The 19045-nt window shown below is 50.5% G+C and overlaps 1 protein-coding gene across 1 annotated transcript in view; it reads right to left on the bottom strand.

Annotated features, from left to right (window-relative positions):
* Positions 1-1416: 1416 nt before the first annotated feature.
* LOC116956022 (putative E3 ubiquitin-protein ligase HERC4) overlaps positions 1417-19045 on the bottom strand; it is a 44022-nt gene continuing 26393 nt past the window's right edge. The window contains exons 16-25 of the mRNA XM_076053964.1: positions 18699-18842; positions 17000-17092; positions 16374-16532; positions 15846-16013; positions 15152-15321; positions 13045-13111; positions 12218-12300; positions 10592-10778; positions 9960-10062; positions 1417-9052 (exon numbers count right to left, since the gene is read on the bottom strand). Coding sequence (XP_075910079.1) covers positions 8844-9052; positions 9960-10062; positions 10592-10778; positions 12218-12300; positions 13045-13111; positions 15152-15321; positions 15846-16013; positions 16374-16532; positions 17000-17092; positions 18699-18842 — 1383 coding nt within the window. The 3' untranslated portion in view covers positions 1417-8843. The remainder of the gene's footprint in view (positions 9053-9959; positions 10063-10591; positions 10779-12217; positions 12301-13044; positions 13112-15151; positions 15322-15845; positions 16014-16373; positions 16533-16999; positions 17093-18698; positions 18843-19045) is intronic.

Genomic DNA, 19045 nt, shown 5'->3' with positions numbered 1-19045 from the left:
TGGCCGCCTGACTGATTCGGAGTGAGACCTCTGCTGTCAAACCGGAGCTGGTCATGCGCACACTGCACAGGTATGGGAAACTCTCCACTCTCTCCACAACTGCCCCATCACCGATTAGGAGTTGTGGGGGTGGAGTGTCCAATGGTACAACATACCCAGGTAGGTGCTTAGTTTTGGTGGGGCTGATGGTAAGGCCCCATCTCTTAGTGGCATGCTCCAGTCTCAGCAGAAGTGTCTCCAACTCCTCCTCTTAATGAGCAGCAATTACCAAATCATCGGCATACATAACGTGGTTGAGCAATAGGGAGCCATCCCTTGACCGCACCCGGGCATCGATCAGCCTCCCATTATATCTGTACCAAATAGAGACTCCCCCGGTACAGCTATTGAAGGCTTCACGAACTATGTCGTCAAAATAGATGTTAAATAATGTGGGAGCCAGAGGACATCCCTGTCGCACCCCAAGGTGTACAGGGAATGGCTCTAACTACCGGCCACGTAAATTTTACCCGGGCCCGCTCACCATCATGAAGGTCCTTAATGATCGTGAGCAGAGGGTCAGGGACTCCGAAAGCACGAAGAACAACCCAGAGCCCAGGCCTACTGATGGTAACATACACACACACATACACACACGCATACCTTAACACGCGCGCATCGACTCGCCGCTTCGCTCACCCGATGTGGACCACGAACTCCTCGGACCATGGAGGAGTGAAGCAGGGAGGGTCCTCAACAGTGCGGAGCAGTCGCCACTGAACGTGGTGTGGAGTTGGTTCAGGATCTGATGCAGCCAGCAGTGACGAGTCTCGAGCAGGAGGCCGATGACGCGACACCACCACCCACCAATCACCAGCCACCAATCACCACCAACCAATTACCACCAACCAATCACTACCCACCAATCACCACAAACCAACCAATCACCACCAACCAATTACCCAATTACCACCAACCAATCACAATCCACCACCAGCCAATTACCACCAAACAATCACCACCCACCAATCACCACCCACCAATCACGAACATCAACTTCACAAACGATCGTGAGAGTCTTGTGTAGTATTCATTATTCATTGGGCAAAGCAGCAACGGGGGAAGGGGGGGGGGGTCAGACATTTGTGACGATGTGTGACGAGGGGGGGAGGGTTTGAGAAATGTGACGTCACATCAAAATGCGCAACTTTAAATAAATATAGACAACACGTTCTACTTATTTAAATAAACTTTTTTAATGTTTTCTCCTACTACATCAGAGTGCAGCGCCACATTCGATACGCACTACAATGACAATAGTTTAAAGCGATTTGAAGCATTTTTTTCTTTTGGGGGGGGGGGGGCAGAGCTTTGTGACGTCATATTTGAGGGGGGGGGGTCTGACTTGTTGTGACGCCGTGTGACGAAGGGGGGGGGTCTAAAATCGCGTGACGTCATTTATGGACGGCATATTTGCAGCAGCGGCAGCTGAAAAATGCTGAACAGTTACCTGGACAGGTACTCAATTCGGCTCACACGTTGCAACATTGCATACTATTGGTGAGAAATTGCTTTTAAACCACATTTTCATCGCCGTAACTACCAGTTTAACACATAGGCTTTCGCGACCAATATCATCCATGTTTTTTTAACGATACATTTATATTTACACGACCTAACCCAAAAAAAAACTATATTATAGCCGTAATTACCATTTGTATGTGTGTGTTATAGATAGCTTATGGGGAGCGGAAGTGTAGTGGTTAGTGCCCTATGCTCCAAACCTCACGACCCGAGTTCGATATCTGCTCACGGCCAACACCGGTGACGATTATCTGAACCGGTCCGGGGGCCTCCCCTAGGTGGACTCAGCCTCAAATGAGCACCTGGTGCAGAGCGTAAAAACATCGCCACTGGGGAGACAAAGGCGGACGGGCGTGGTGTTGGCCACCCACCCCCTCGTGTGCAGTGCCGGCCTTCATAGGTGGTACTCGCCTATTCGCGAACAGCGCTTCCTCCTACACTCTGTCAAGGCTAAACGGGGGATCTTCATCTCCATATATATAAAAGGCAAAGTTGTGATTGTGTGTCTGTTCAAAATGTTTCGCGTACTTCCCGACATGCAACAAACTGGAAATTTGCCCTGTGGGTACTTTCCAGACTGTACACCATGCAAAAATGATTTTAAAAAATACTGAACTAACTGCGGGCCACGATGTTTGGCGAGATGAAACGAGATGAGTGGGAACGGAACATTTAGGCCACGAGCTTCAGGGCAGGTAGCGGGGGGAGTTGGAGGCCAGAGACGGCCCCACCGGTTCCTGCTGTTGTGGTACAGAGTTAGCCTGATAACTTTAACATAAATTGTCTCATGGTTATTGTTTGAAGTGGATCCCCCTGGGATTTTTGCACGCAGCGTTGAAATGCGGTGTTTTTTCTGGAAGACTTTGCTGTTTTTTTCCTGGATTTTTCTGTTGCGCGTAGTCACTTTAAGATGTTTTCTTGTTCACGTTTTTGTTTGTTGCGGTTGCACCCGAGTCAAGAGCCGCATGGCTCACATGGTTATATACCTAAAAAATTAAACTTAAAAACTTAAATTAACCCGGCGTGGTGAGATAGCCCCCCCCCCCCACTCGATACATCATCGCGATTGTATGAGTGGAGGAAGGTTCCACGGATCCACTAAAGATCTACAAACACGTAAAGAAACACGCGGGGTGCCGAGAGAAACTAGAAACAGAACACGGGTTTCGATTTAAAGCTTTCGTGACTGCAATGATTCATCTTCTTTGGTTCTTTCCAAAGAAGATGAATCAGGGGCGGAGCCACAGTGGGGCTGGGGGGGGGGTTCAGCCCCCCCCCCCCTTAAATTTTTGGAAAGTCGGTAATCGGGATAACCGGATATCCGGCTGCTGTCAAATGCTGCAGGCAGCCACCTCGTGCTGCCCTGCAGGCTGCCACCTTGTGTGCTGCCCTGCAGGCTGCCACCTTGTGTGCTGCCCTGCAGGCTGCCACCTTGTGTGCTGCCCTGCAGGCTGCCACCTTGTGTGCTGCCCTGCAGGCTGCCACCTTGTGCTGTCACCTTGTGCTCCCTGCAGGCTGCCATCTTGTGTGCTGCCCTGCAGACTGCCACCTTGTGTGCTGCCCTGCAGGCTGCCACCTCGTGCTGCCCTGCAGGTTGCCACCTTGTGCTGTCACCTTGTGCTCCCTGCAGGCTGCCACCTTGTGCTGCCCTGCAGGCTGCTTGGGCGGCAGCCTTTCGAACTTATGGAACTTATTAGCCACGTCAGCGGCTCCGACCTATTAATAAACTCCGCGTTCAAATCCAATAAATTGTTTTATACATTTGTGGCGCCCATTGGAAAACATTACACACTGGATATCTCAGAATATTGAAGTCAGCCCCCCTCCCCCCCCAAAGTCAAAATCCTGGCTCCGCCCCTGCGTACTAGTAATGTAAGAACTCCACGACTCCAGGAAGTGGCCCCGAAGCTTGCCACGACGTAAGGGGACCGTGGCCAATTACAGCCAACGTGAGTTGAGCGTGGACAATTAGAGCCAAGCCGAAACATAACATCTAAAAAAGATTGCTTACAAATGTTTTTCCATTTTTTATGATAGAATATAGTATTGTCACCAGTATGGCATAAGTATACCAAGTTTGCAGTCGATACCACATTGGGAAATGGGTTAAAATTGAGTTAAAAGATTTGAGGATACAACAACAGAGTGAGTTAAATGAAAGCGTGTAAATAAAAGGTGAGAGTCGCAGACAACAGTTACACTTGCCCGTGACGGAGACCAGTCGAGTGTCACTCCGCTGTATTGTGTCACCGCGTTGTTAGCTGTCAAATAAGAGGTCTCGCCTTCCCCTCCTCTTCTACAACTCCATGGACAGACAGAGAGGTAGTAGTCGCTGCCCCACGGGATTCGTATCGACGTGAAAGGTCACTCGGCACGTGTACGTTATTCTATTTGGTAGATTTGTGATTGTCTCTGTTCCACTCTTCTTGCCCACCACCGCCGCCGCCGCTCTCTCGTTCGCACATTTACACCCCGTGCATCGCATTCGATAAAACGCACGAAAACATTTGTCAAATCTTCAAAGCCCAATCAGAAAATGAGTGCGGTCTTCCACCGGTGATCCTCAGTTGGTTCCTCCCGCGGCTGCATGGCGACCGGAACTTACTGAGCTTCAAAAGGAGTGACTTTTGCTCAAGTGTTCGTCCATTTTACACGCGTTAAATGGTATACATGCTGATTTGTTACCGACTTATCAAACGTCTTGGGTGTTCACTCACGTGTAAGTGTAATTATAATGTAGTCTTTGCAACAATTAGTTCAATAATAATAGGGGGTTTTCCCCTCTTTTCTGGCAACAAAACTGAAACCTTTTTACAACGATTCATGTCTGCATTAACCACAATACCTGCAGTCAAAATGCAAAGCAAAAACAAACTATGATGATATATGTGGCATTGTCCTTGAAACTGATTGGTCCACACCAAGGGACGGCTTTCTTTTGAGCCTCGACCCAATTGGTGCTCGACCAGATGACGCCAATTAGTTGGTTGTAATGGACGCCGGTAGGCAGGGCAGTATTCCCTCGGTATTCACGAACTTGCTTTCCGCGATTTTGGGAAGTGGGTTACAATTGAGTTACAAGATGGAACTCTACACAACTGTATCGAGAGAGCGAGATAAAGTGGTGAGATACATTGATGAGAGATAAAGTGGTGAGATACATTGACGAGAGAGAAAGTGCTGAGATACATTGATGAGAGATAAAGTGGCGAGATACATTGATGAGAGATAAAGTGCTGAGATACATTGATGAGAGATAAAGTGGCGAGATACATTGATGAGAGAGAAAGTGGTGAGAAACATTGATGAGAGATAAAGTGGTGAGATACATTGATGAGAGAGAAAGTGGCGAGATACATTGATGAGAGATAAAGTGGTGAGATACATTGATGAGAGAGAAAGTGGTGAGATACATTGATGAGAGATAAAGTGGTGAGATACATTGATGAGAGATAAAGTGGCGAGATACATTGATGAGAGAGAAAGTGGTGAGATACATTGATGAGAGATAAAGTGGTGAGATACATTGATGAGAGATAAAGTGGTGAGATACATTGATGAGAGATAAAGTGGTGAGATACATTGATGAGAGATAAAGTGGTGAGATACATTGATGAGAGAGAAAGTGGTGAGATACATTGATGAGAGAGAAAGTGGTGAGATACATTGATGAGAGATAAAGTGCTGAGATACATTGACGAGAGATAAAGTGGCGAGATACATTGATGAGAGAGAAAGTGGTGAGATACATTGATGAGAGATAAAGTGGTGAGATACATTGATGAGAGATGAAGTGGTGAGATACATTGATGAGAGATAAAGTGGTGAGATACATTGATGAGAGATAAAGTGCTGAGATACATTGATGAGAGAGAAAGTGGTGAGATACATTGATGAGAGATAAAGTGCTGAGATACATTGACGAGAGATAAAGTGGCGAGATACATTGATGAGAGATAAAGTGGTGAGATACATTGATGAGAGATAAAGTGGTGAGATACATTGATGAGAGAGAAAGTGGTGAGATACATTGATGAGAGAGAAAGTGGTGAGATACATTGATGAGAGATAAAGTGGTGAGATACATTGATGAGAGATAAAGTGGCGAGATACATTGATGAGAGATAAAGTGCTGAGATACATTGATGAGAGATAAAGTGGTGAGATACATTGATGAGAGATCAAGTGGCGAGATACATTGATGAGAGATAAAGTGCTGAGATACATTGATGAGAGATAAAGTGGTGAGATACATTGATGAGAGATAAAGTGGCGAGATACATTGATGAGAGAGAAAGTGGCGAGATACATTGATGAGAGATAAAGTGGTGAGATACATTGATGAGAGATAAAGTGGTGAGATACATTGATGAGAGATAAAGTGGCGAGATACATTGATGAGAGATAAAGTGGTGAGATACATTGATGAGAGATAAAGTGGTGAGATACATTGATGAGAGATAAAGTGGCGAGATACATTGATGAGAGATAAAGTGGTGAGATACATTGATGAGAGAGAAAGTGGTGAGATACATTGATGAGAGAGAAAGTGGTGAGATACATTGATGAGAGATAAAGTGGTGAGATACATTGATGAGAGATAAAGTGGCGAGATACATTGATGAGAGATAAAGTGCTGAGATACATTGATGAGAGATAAAGTGGTGAGATACATTGATGAGAGATCAAGTGGCGAGATACATTGATGAGAGATAAAGTGCTGAGATACATTGATGAGAGATAAAGTGGTGAGATACATTGATGAGAGATAAAGTGGCGAGATACATTGATGAGAGAGAAAGTGGCGAGATACATTGATGAGAGATAAAGTGGTGAGATACATTGATGAGAGATAAAGTGGTGAGATACATTGATGAGAGATAAAGTGGCGAGATACATTGATGAGAGATAAAGTGGTGAGATACATTGATGAGAGATAAAGTGGTGAGATACATTGATGAGAGATAAAGTGGCGAGATACATTGATGAGAGATAAAGTGGTGAGATACATTGATGAGAGAGAAAGTGGTGAGATACACTGATGAGAGAGAAAGTGGTGAGATACATTGATGAGAGAGAAAGTGGTGAGATACATTGATGAGAGATAAAGTGGTGAGATACATTGATGAGAGAGAAAGTGGTGAGATACATTGATGAGAGATAAAGTGCTGAGATACATTGATGAGAGATAAAGTGGTGAGATACATTGATGAGAGAGAAAGTGGTGAGATACATTGATGAGAGATAAAGTGGTGAGATACATTGACGAGAGAGAAAGTGGCGAGATACATTGATGAGAGATAAAGTGGTGAGATACATTGATGAGAGAGAAAGTGGTGAGATACATTGATGAGAGATAAAGTGGTGAGATACATTGATGAGAGATAAAGTGGCGAGATACATTGATGAGAGAGAAAGTGGCGAGATACATTGATGAGAGATAAAGTGGTGAGATACATTGATGAGAGATAAAGTGGCGAGATACATTGATGAGAGATAAAGTGGTGAGATACATTGATGAGAGATAAAGTGGCGAGATACATTGATGAGAGATAAAGTGGTGAGAAACATTGATGAGAGAGAAAGTGGTGAGATACATTGATGAGAGATAAAGTGGTGAGATACATTGATGAGAGATAAAGTGGCGAGATACATTGATGAGAGAGAAAGTGGCGAGATACATTGATGAGAGATAAAGTGGTGAGATACATTGATGAGAGATAAAGTGGTGAGATACATTGACGAGAGAGAAATTGGTGAGATACATTGATGAGAGATAAAGTGGCGAGATACATTGATGAGAGATAAAGTGGTGAGATACATTGATGAGAGATAAAGTGCTGAGATACATTGATGAGAGATAAAGTGGTGAGATACATTGATGAGAGAGAAAGTGGTGAGATACATTGATGAGAGAGAAAGTGGCGAGATACATTGATGAGAGAGAAAGTGGCGAGATACATTGATGAGAGAGAAAGTGGTGAGATACATTGATGAGAGATAAAGTGGTGAGATACATTGACGAGAGATAAAGTGGTGAGATACATTGACGAGAGAGAAATTGGTGAGATACATTGATGAGAGATAAAGTGGCGAGATACATTGATGAGAGAGAAAGTGGTGAGATACATTGATGAGAGATAAAGTGGTGAGTTACATTGATGAGAGATAAAGTGGTGAGATACATTGATGAGAGATAAAGTGGTGAGATACATTGATGAGAGATAAAGTGGTGAGATACATTGATGAGAGATAAAGTGGTGAGATACATTGATGAGAGAGAAAGTGGCGAGATACATTGATGAGAGATAAAGTGCTGAGATAGTGACGAGAGAGAAAGTGATTTTAGACAATTTGCGATGAGAGCGAACTTCTTGAAGCTTTAGAAGATAGGTTTTTCGCACAGCCAATATTATCCGCGAAATCTGCTATTCACGAGCCTCCCCAGAAGGTATCGCTCTTCGCGAACGACGAGGGGGGGGGGGGGGGGGGGGGAGTCCTGCGCACGGCTGCCGACCGCGCCAGCGCGAGCCGCCTTCCCCCCGCGACGGTCGCCCCGGCGCTGTGGGAACGACAGCGCCGATGCCAGGGACGGCGCTCCGACCGCTAACTGGCAGCAACACGTGGAACATTCGCGAAAACGAGAATGCCGAATGTCTATGACGTCTTATCATTCAGGTATTTGTGTTTCGGACAATTTGAATATTTCGTCATGTCGGTATTTTTTGTGTCTTGATTTAAAAGTTCTCGGAGTCGCGCGACGTCACCGCCACCCTCTTCCTCGCCAACTCACTCCGATCTCGCGTGACCTCACACCACCCCAGGTCTCTACGCCGCTCCGTTACAGACGGAGTCGATACCAACACAACCGCCATTTGCCGCTTAAGTGGGGGTAACATCACCACCACGGCGCCCGTGCCAGGCCAGGTGCACTTTGAGGGCCACGTGAAGTGTCGAAAGGCTCGCTAACAGGAGGTCACGGGACAGACCCAGCAGGCGCCATGAGTTGACCGACTGAGATGACTGGCAGATGCACCACCTACTGTGTCAACTCGCCACATTTTAGCCTCCCGGGCGCTCCGCTCTTTGTTGTGAGCGTCGCTCCTCCGCCCTCCGTTGTTGTTGGAGGGGGCGACTGCCTCCCACTGCCCAGCAGCAGCGTCCTTCACGAGGCGCCTCCGCGCGCACGAACAACAAGCGTATTATTACAGACGAGTCGAGGGGGGAAGGTGGGGGGGGAGGGCGGTGGAAGGGGGGGAGCATGACCGACGAGCGGGGTTCTATTCCAAAGGTGCAAAGCCGAAGCACTGCTCGAGAGCGAGGCTGAGCTTGTTGCGAAGGTCCGTCTTGTCGCCGTAGGCCGGCAGGTAGAACGTGCGGAAACACGTGTGGGCCTGCGGCAGGCCCTCCGGGTCTTCGGCCATGGAGAAGGTGATTCGCAGCGTATTCATCCCCGACAGCGGCACGCGGTCCGTGCCGGTCACGAAAACTGCGGCAACGGGGACAGACGGGGGTGAACGCGGCCGTGACCTTGCGCCGGTCGGGTATCGAGGGCAAAGGTGCAGCCGCTGCAACCGCTTGCTCTCGGCGCACCGTATAAACGAAAGCGACGGCGACGATGGAACTGCGGCGCTTGATAAAAGCCGCCCTCTCAATGGCACCCACCCCCCCTCCCCAGTAACGGCTGTCCCTGTGCGACGCACAAACTCAGCTCTAAACCTCCCAACTATTTTTTATTGTCACCAGGTAAGGCCTCACTGAGCTGTGTAGCAATTTTTCGTAAGCGACCCGGCCATCACAACGTGATCTTTTTTTTTTTCCCACAATGCTGTGTTCTTCATTAATGCAACTATCACCGCATTATAGGAAAACAGACTGCAGTAATTTAGTGTTTCGATTTAAAGCTTTCGTGACTGCAGGGATTCACCTTCTTGGTTCTTTCGTTAAAGTCACGTAGACTTGAAATAAGATAATAAAAATAAAACGTAATATTACGTTTTATTTTAAAAATAAAACGTAATATTACGTTACGTAATATTACGTTTTATTTTTATTATCTTATTTCAGGTCTGCGTGACTTTACCGAAAGAACCAAGAAGATAATTGAGCGTTACGAATAAGAAGACACAAACCACGTGAGCCTGATGCGACTTCCACCGGACTGCGAGTCGTGGGGGCAGCGTCGACTCCTGAATCACGACTCGTCGCGCACGACAGAGAGAGGCCCGACTGGGATCACGCACAGAGCGCGCGCTGCAGCGGCAGCATCGGCCACGGCTGCGGCAAAACTCGAGACTCGGCGAGACTTTCCCCGGGCAAGCGACGAGCGGAATAAATAACAAATTAAATACAATCCGTTGGGGACAGCTGGCGGGTTTGGGCCCTGCGCCACTCACTCAGGAATCGCTTCTTCTGCTCGTCGGTCAGCTCACGGAAGACCTCCCAGAACATCTTGACGGTGTTGTGCCGGGCGCTGAATCCCTTGACGTAGAGAACGCCCTGCAGGAAACACGCGCGGCACCACCCGCCGGTGTCTACCCGATGCAAATTGCGGCGGCGACGGCACCCGGGGGGTCGTCGAGTGGCCCCGACGATCGCTCTGTCCTCGACGTTTCGCGGCGGGGCCCGAACGACGGCACGGCGACGAGGGCGCAAGGGGGCGCCGGCAAGGGGAGAGCCGCGCGGCGAGAACCTCCCCGCGCCAGCGACTGCCGAGAAAGCCGAGGCGGCACCGCGACAGGATACCGGCAAACGCGACCGCCGAGAGGGAGGGACAGGCAGGAGTGGGTCGCATGTTACTCAACGTGAAGACCCGGGGGATGGGGGAGGGGTGGGTGTGTGGCACACGGTGATGGAAAACGACGCGGGAAGAATACCAAACGCGACGGCAGAAGTCAGAGTTAAGGCCATCGTTGCTGCCCAGGGGACCGCTTGCGATGCGAGGGACCTTGCCGACAGCCGCCGCCTCCCGTGAGCAGGCCAGCTCCGGGCGCGTCCGCGTGCTGCGCAAGGGGGGCGCTGCGCTGACCTGTTCGAGAGCGGGCCAGTCGTGGCTCGCCTTGCCGAACGCGACGTCCCTCAGCTCGCGTGGGCTCAGCAGACGGAAGCGGAGCACCTCGCAGACGGACTTGAACCCTGACTCGAACCTCTCAAACTTCCGCTGCACCGCGTCGCTGCAGAACCTGTGATGCACGAACCTCTCCACGTACTCGCGCCTGTCACGCGGCACAGGGAGGGCGACGGCGACCGTGAGGCTTTTTATATATATAGGGCTTGTTTTTAGCCGCCACTCCTATACAGAGACTCCTCTACTTACAAACACCCGACTAACGAATTTTCAGAGATACGAACAAACCTGTCGGTATGTCCACAGTTGCCCGTTCGGACCGAGATGGCGGTGGTTGTTCGGTGTCATTACCCAGCATTCCCAACATTACTGCCTGGGCCACCGCCATCGTCCGCTGTTGTTGTGTCATCGCTGTGCGGTTCACTACGACGCTCTCTGTGCTTTTCACGAACATCATCAACCCCCATTGTGTCTCAGGAGCGTGGCATCTACATCTGCAGAACGTGAAGAACCAGCGCAGAGGGTGAAGAACCAGCGCAGAGGATGAAGAACCAGCGCAGAGGATGAAGAACCAGTGGCATCTACATCTACAGAACGTGAAGAACCAGTGGTTTATATATCTGCAGAACGTGAAGAGCCAGCGCAGAGCATTAAGAACCAGTGGCATCAACATCTACAGAACGTGAAGAACCAGTGGCATCTACATCTGCAGAACGTGAAGAACCAGTGGCATCTACATCTGCAGAACGTGAAGAACCAGTGGTTTATATATCTGCAGAACGTGAAGAACCAGCACAGAGCATGAAGAACCAGTGGCATCAACATCTACAGAACGTGAAGAACCAGTGGCATCTACATCTGCAGAACGTGAAGAACCAGTGGTTTATATATCTGCAGAACGTGAAGAACCAGCGCAGAGCATGAAGAACCAGTGGCATCAACATCTACAGAACGTGAAGAACCAGTGGCATCTACATCTGCAGAACGTGAAGAACCAGTGGCATCTACATCTGCAGAACGTGAAGAACCAGTAGCATCTACATCTACAGGAGATGATACAACTTTGAAAGGCATTCCCCGTGCTTCAGTGTACACACGCCGTACAACGTGTGTGGAATTGACGGGAGTAAAGTTGGGACTTAGGAACAAATCGACAGAACCTTTGGAACCTGCCTCGTTCGTAAGTAGAGGGGTCCCTGTACACTGGGGGCATCTCGGAGCGCTTTACATCGTCGCATCTCATCTCAACGGACGCTCTGAAAGGGGAAACCCCAAGCGGCGGCCGTCCCCGCGCGGCACAAGGCACTCATATCTCACACACAAACACGCAAAGCGCTCGCCACAAATGAACCACAATCGACAACCTTGCCGTTCTCGTCGAGAAGCATAAACCGTCGCTCGAAATCCCGTCAACCTCGCAGGGGCGACTTTTGGCTGGCCGTCGAGCAAAGACGGTGGTCACCGCGTCGGTGTCGCCGGGTTCACAGTGCAGCGCTCCCCACGACACCACCGCTCCCCATTTTGCCGGGCAAGCAGGTGTCTCTGGCTGCGCGTGCACCGAGCGCACCGCTGGCGATCCGCACTCACTTGTTCCGCTGCGTCACCATCGTGGAGCGTCCTCCCGGAATCAGCTCTCTCGTCAGCACCTTTCCGTTGGCTTCATACTGGTACTGTCAAACAAAAAAAACAACCAACGGTAACGACAGCGACCATTACCCACGCCGGTGCAACATTTTGCACGTTCCCACAATGGCCGCGGGGTGACGAGTTTGTGCTCCGTATATTCGCGCGCAAGGACGCGCGCAAGGACGCGCGTACTCCTCTTTGGTTCTTTCGGTGAAGTCATCACGTGGGTATAAAATGAAATTAATTAAATCACGACGTTTCGGGCGCAACACACAAGCGTCCGTCATCAGGTGGGACGCCCACAGCAAGAGACAATTGCTGAAGTGGGCAAAACGGCTGCTGTAACAGGAGGCTATTTGGGTAACAGAGGGGGGAGGAGCAAGGGGGGAGAGGGGGGGGGGGTAGGGGGAGGGGAGTGCTGAAGTGAGCGGGGCTGGGAGTGGGAAGCTGACGAGGACTGGAGATGCGGAAAATGAAGGCAACACCATAAAGCAGTCAACGTTTTACCTGGTTAATAACATCCTTCCAATGATTGCTCAATTTGTATCCATCTTCTCGGTTGAAGTTACGTCTACGTTTATATATCTGGATGGCTTCATGAGCAAACATTTGATAGTAGCCCGAAGGTTTGCAGAGCACCTTGGTCTCGGAAAAAAACAATATCATGAGAGCCCACAGCGTTATAGCAATGGTCAGCCACGGCGGAGGTATTAGTCCTGCCGTGGGCAAAACACGAGTCTCGATCGCAACGACGGACAACGAACGACGGTAACGATCGCTCCACTTACGGTGAAAGTGCGACACAAGGTGTCTTCCAAGTGTTCGTTGGTGTCCTTTAGAATCTCCGTCATGCTCCTGCAAAGCGAAAGCGACGATCACCACAGTGCACCGCAAGCTGCCGGTCACGCGCCACTTAAAAAGGGTGTTTAGAACATCAGCACAACTAGGGATGCCGCGGTGGCTAGGAGATGTTGACTACCTCGCCTGGTATGCAGGAGGTCGTGGGTTCGATCCCGACCCTGACGCCTGCTGCTGCTGTATATTTGGAGTATGCGTGTCTCTCTCTCTCATCATCATCACGGTGGCTAGGAGATGTTGACTACCTCGCTTGGTATACAGGAGGTCGTGGGTTCGATCCCGACCCTGACGCCTGCTGCTGCTGTATATTTGGAGTTTGCGTGTCTCTCTCTCTCATCATCATCACGGTGGCTAGGAGATGTTGACTACCTCGCCTGGTATGCAGGAGGTCGTGGGTTCGATCCCGACCCTGACGCCTGCTGCTGCTGTATATTTGGAGTATGCTGTGTCTCTCTCTCTCCCTGTGGTCACGTTGATATTTCTACTGGGTCCTCTGGTTTTTCCCCTCCACATTTAGAATCAACACACGTTTCGAGTATTTGGCTGCTATACATTTCCAAGTGATGAGCCAACTTCGTTGGGCTATCAACTGTGGCCAGGTCGCTTCTGAAAGAGAGCTACACAGCTCAGTGGGCCATACCTGGTAAAATAACCAAAAATTTAGTTTATAGATAGCATATATATTTTCTTATTTTATGGAATTGTCTTTTTATGTTGAGTTACTGATGTAATGATGGCGCTCTTGAGTGGCAGATTTGTGCCAGAAAAGCGCGACGGGCATCATCATAACAGCGATGGCATCGATTAAACAAATGAGCTGATGATGCCGCTGCTGCCTCGTCACTGCTGACCAAGCGCAGCAAACAACAACAGGTCAAACACACTCAACAACAACAACACTGTGCGGCCTTCAAAATAAAATTAAATAAAATGTCATCGGGCAGAATTTCAGGCAATGGTGCAAGGGTGCATTGGTGGATCCAGGGTGGGGTTTGGGGGGGGTGGAGCCCCAAGTTGATTTATGTTTGTAGCGCGCTTTTGAGATAGTCCGCGGGTTGCTGAGGACCAGACTTACGGACATCGGACCTTGCGGAAATGCTCCCATAATCCTGTAAAAGATGTTTTTACAATACGCGGAAAATGTTGCTTTCGTTATGCGAGCGCAAGTAGTGCAGCGATGCGAGGTTGCGGATGAACAGCGCGGAGATTCACTCGGATTAAGGTAAATGGATTTTATCGTTGATTTTGGAGGAAAAACTGTTCAGTTTCTGACATACGGAAAATTCGGGTTCCGGATCGTTCTCGGGAACCTAACCCTTCCGTAACCCGGGGAGACTGCCTGTATGGCTTTGAAAGGCACTTCACAAAGGCAGTTTGCTGTTACGTCTCTGGTACGAGCGCGTCCGACCCGGGTCACCACAGCGACAAAAGCCAAACGGATGTACGGGCGTAAGTTGAACTTCTTTCGCACCACCGTACGTAGCCCACCGTGCTAATCGGAGATGCGGGGGAAGGCCAACAAACGAAACACGAAAAGCAGCTCGAAAGAAATGAATTTGTCAATCGAGGTGACGATTTAAAAGTGCACAGCTCCGGTGTCTTCCTAACGTCGGAAGAGCGTTCCAGACGGCCGCAGAAGCGCGTCTGAAAGCGTCGCGCGACACGGTGACCGCCGTCTTTGTTCGACGGCCGAGCCAAAAGCAGCGGCTGCTGCTGCTGCTGCTGCTGCTGCTGCGAGGATGACCAGCCGAGTTTGCGTGATGACGCTTTACGCTTCTTGACGAGATCAGCGAGGTGTTGCAGTTCATTTGCGGCGAGCGCCTCGTGTGTGTGGCCTCGTAACGCCGTATTCTTTCGGCAACCGGAAGCCCCAAAGCCATCTCGGCGAGCACCGGACGAACTCGGTCGCGTTTTGCGGTGCCGGCACGGCACGGCACGCCAAATGATGTTTTGTACACGCTGCTAAAATTGATTGAAGCGCCAGCGACTGATGAGAGAGAGGCTGCCGCGTGGCAGGGCGGAGACGCCGGCGCTCACCGTCCCAGGCGGGGCGATAGCTCCAGCAGGTCGCTGAGGTCGGGAGAGACGCCCAGCAGCTTCTTGTACAGCGCCAGCGGGAAGGGGAAGTCCATGAGGACGCGGTTGTAGACAGCCAGGCCGCACACCACGCCCAGCGCCCAGTAGATGTCTGCGCTCGAAACCGGTGTCTAGGGCGCGACGACGACAACAGAGTTTAGAATACTCTTTTGGTTCTTTCGGTAAAGTCACGTAGGTATAAAATAAAGTCAATCACGACGTTTCGATTGCAACACAAGCAATCATCATCAGGTGGGAAAACCACAGCGAGAAAAATGTTGCTGAACTTCAAATCTAGATTAGAGTTTAGAATATTGTGTTTTGTACTGGAGGAATCCGTTTGAGCTATAAGAAGCTCGCCATATTATCAGCTCAGCCGATCGGTGGAGCTTGGCCTTGTTATGTACACACACAGTCACCGTGTTTGGTCTTCCCCAGCGCACTGCGATCTCCAATAGCGCTGCGTAAGCGCTCACAGGCACGCTTTGGTCTCTGGTGGGTAGATGGTGATGACAGTGGTGGTGACACTTGCCCCGACAGTCTGTTCAGGCTACACGGGGGAATCTTTGTTTGCTATCGCCCCACTTGCTGCCACCCCAAGCATCGCGGGTACCGAGACGGCAGCATCTTGGACGCAGGTGGAATCTCCGCGCACCTGTCCAAGTCGAACCTCCTGCATGTCCTCCTCCGAGAACCAGAGCAGGTTCGACTCCCTGTCCGTCAGGAAGCCGATCTCCTTGTTCGCCACCAACGCCTCCATGAAGAGGAGGAAGAACTCTGCGTTCACTCCAGGCCCAGCCACCGCCTCCCCTACGAACCACACCTGCAGCCCCCAAACTCATTTCTTTAGAACCGCTTGGTGTTGTTGTGTTTACAGTTGTTGTACTCACGCCCCCCTACCGCCCGCACCTCCGATGAGCACGGCTGGCTGTACGGTGCGAAAGAAGTTCAACGTAGACACGTACATCGGTGAGCCTTACGACCGTTTCAGGAAGGACAACTAAATTTAAAAAAAACACACAATCACTGCAGAGGTGGCCGGTGGTTCGGGGGTCACCCCGTGGCAACGCGACACCGGCAGAACCGCGAAGAGTCGAGGTCAAATATGCCCAAAGTGAGCAAACGAACGGCGCGAAGTTCAAGATGAAGGCTGCGACGCCGCAGCACACACTCGTACGCTCACGTTCAGGTGCAGCCACACGGCGGTCCCCAGTGGGATCCTGAGAAGTGCGACGGCGTCTCCCAGGAGGTTGCTGCGTCGAATTTGCAGGGGCAGAGAGGGCCGGTCCAGAGGTTGTTGGCCAATCTTGAGGAGGTATAAGTTTTGTAAATATGAATAATGCTGCAGAAGGCGGGAAGGGGGTGGGGGGGGGGGGGGGGGGGGGGGCACACCACGTCGGAATCAATCGCCGCCGATGCCGTGCGGTGCGGGGGAGAGACGCGCCGCCTGTCCAGAGGCCAGACTGCTCGTAGTGCAGGCCGAGTGTGGACTCCGGGGCCTGGAACAAGTGGCAGGCCCCCATGCGGCCTCCCTGGCTTGCAGGAGGCCGTGGCTTCGATCCCGGCCCCGACGCCTGCTGTGTATTTGGAGTTTGCGCGTTTGCTCTCTCTCTCTCCCCGTGGTCACGTGGATTGTTTTGTCACGGGGGGTCGTCATCGTCGTCATCGTCATTGTGTTTTGTTATGGGGGGTTGTTATTTTGAACGTCGTTCAACACGGAGGTTGCCACTGTGTTTGCGAGTTATCCGCTTAACGAGCGGCTCACAGGTGAAGCTCGCGAACGCCGCCGCTCGGCGGCACAACTGGTACCTGGAGCTGGTGAATGACGTGCCACTCAAACAACGTTATCCTTCCGTGCGAGTCCAAGAGAAACGGAAACTCCACGAACACTTCTAGGAGGGCCTAGAGACACACCAAGCGGACAGAATTAAACCCGAGGTTTGTGTAACAATGGTGACAATCCGCTGAGAACACACGCCTCAATTGATCCTCACCTGTGTATCGATAGTTCAGTGTTAATGTGCCGTTCTATTGAGGGACTGCTGCTGTCTGGTGTTGTCTTGGTGTGGTCTGGGACTGTCTCGTTCTTGGTTTTGCTGCCTTGCCCAATCTTAATCAATCAAGACTTACATGATTCATGTATTTATTACTTATTTATATTTAGTGACATGCTTACCTTGTTCTCTAGTTTGCACTCCGACCGTGTTGTTTTTGTATCGTTTGCCATTGAAACTCCGCTGACTCCGTGCCCCCACGCTGGACGTCTGTGAGCAAAGAGCTTCGTAGCTCATCGGATTCCTCCTCCTGCTGTCTAAATAAAGATTCAGATCCTGAATTCCAAGGCCTCCATGACACCATGTCTCCTCTACCAGTTGCCCCGGACGGGTCCCCCCTTGGCCCTGGGATCTCACCCCGCCGGTCTGTTTCCTTTCATCCGGGGCGCCGCGGTGGCTGGGAGATGTCAACTACCTCGCCTGGTGTACAGGAAGTCGTGGGTTCTAACCCGACCCTGATGCCCGCTGTATATTTGGCGTTTGCGTGTCTATCTCTCCGGTTATTCCATTCACATTTAGAACCGACATCGCCACGCGTTTAGAGTATTTTGCTGCTGCTATAAACGTCCACGTGATGATGATGATGATGATAAGCCACTTCGTTGAGCTATCATTTGTGATAGGCCGGTGGCTTCTGAAAAAGAGCTACATCGTTCGGTGGTGGGCTTTACCAGGTAAAATAGAAAATAGTAAAAAGTAAAATAAATCTGGCAGGGCCGCAGAGGTCTCGCGCATCACGAGATGAGGAATCCACTCGGATCTCTCGCAGGGCAGCGTGGCGCGGCCCGCGGAAGTAGGCTTCACAGAGCTACCTCCGAGGTTCATTCTGCACACGAGAGTGACTGCTCGTCACGTGATAGTCGGACCGATATTTTAGTTCTCGGGAATTGAAATTTAGTCAAGTTGAGCCCAGGTCCAAACCTGACTCAATGGCTGTTTTGTACGGCCTTCGGCAACTGGGCTGAGACCATCAACGGGGTTTAATCGCAACTCAGTATATGTGAGTCTCTCGGTCTCTATGTGAGTCTATGGGTCTCTGTGCGAGTCTATGGGTCTCTGTGTGAGTCTATGGGTCTCTATGTGAGTCTATGGGTCTCTGTGTGGGTCTATGGGTATCTGTGTGAGTCTATGGGTCTCTGTGTGAGTCTATTGGTCTCTGTGTGAGTCTATTGGTCTCTGTGTGAGTCTATGGGTCTCCATGTGAGTCTATGTGTCTCCGTGTGAGTCTATTGGTCTCTGTGTGAGTCTATGGGTCTCTATGTGAGTCTATGGGTCTCTGTGTGAGTCTTTGCATCTGCATGTGAGTCTATTGGTGTCTATGTGAGTCTATGGGTCTCTGTGAGTCTATGTGTCTGTGTGCGAGTCTACATGTCTCTATGAGAGTCAATGGTGACCGGGCTAAGACCATCAACTCGCTACGCTTGCGGCACTGACCCCTGGGCGACCTTCATTACCATCTGCTTTTGGAGAAAATGCTTCATGAACTTCGGCGTCTTATTGGCAAGCGGCGTCGCAGCCACCGCAGCCATCTCGGAGATGAACTCACTCAGCCGTGGCTCGTGCAAATCCTCCACCGCTTCTGCAGAGTTTTTGTTGATCTGAAAACCGCGCACCGAGAGCACCAGGGGTGGGAGGGGGGAAGGGGTAAGGGGGGCAGTTAGTGAGCGATGCTGTCAGTAGCGCTGCAGACGGCGCAGGGTGGCAAGGTGGCGGCAGCACGGTGGTGGCCTCGCAGCAAGAGGAACCCCCCCCCCCACCCCCCCCCCAGGGTTCGATTACCATCTTGGGTGGCTTTCTGTGC

Source organism: Petromyzon marinus, chromosome 63, assembly GCF_048934315.1.
Source record: "Petromyzon marinus isolate PM22_M1 ecotype Great Lakes invasive population chromosome 63, UKy_Petmar_22M1.pri1.0, whole genome shotgun sequence".
Taxonomy (NCBI): Eukaryota; Metazoa; Chordata; class Hyperoartia; order Petromyzontiformes; family Petromyzontidae; genus Petromyzon; species Petromyzon marinus.
This window is presented reverse-complemented; position numbering and strand designations above follow the sequence as displayed.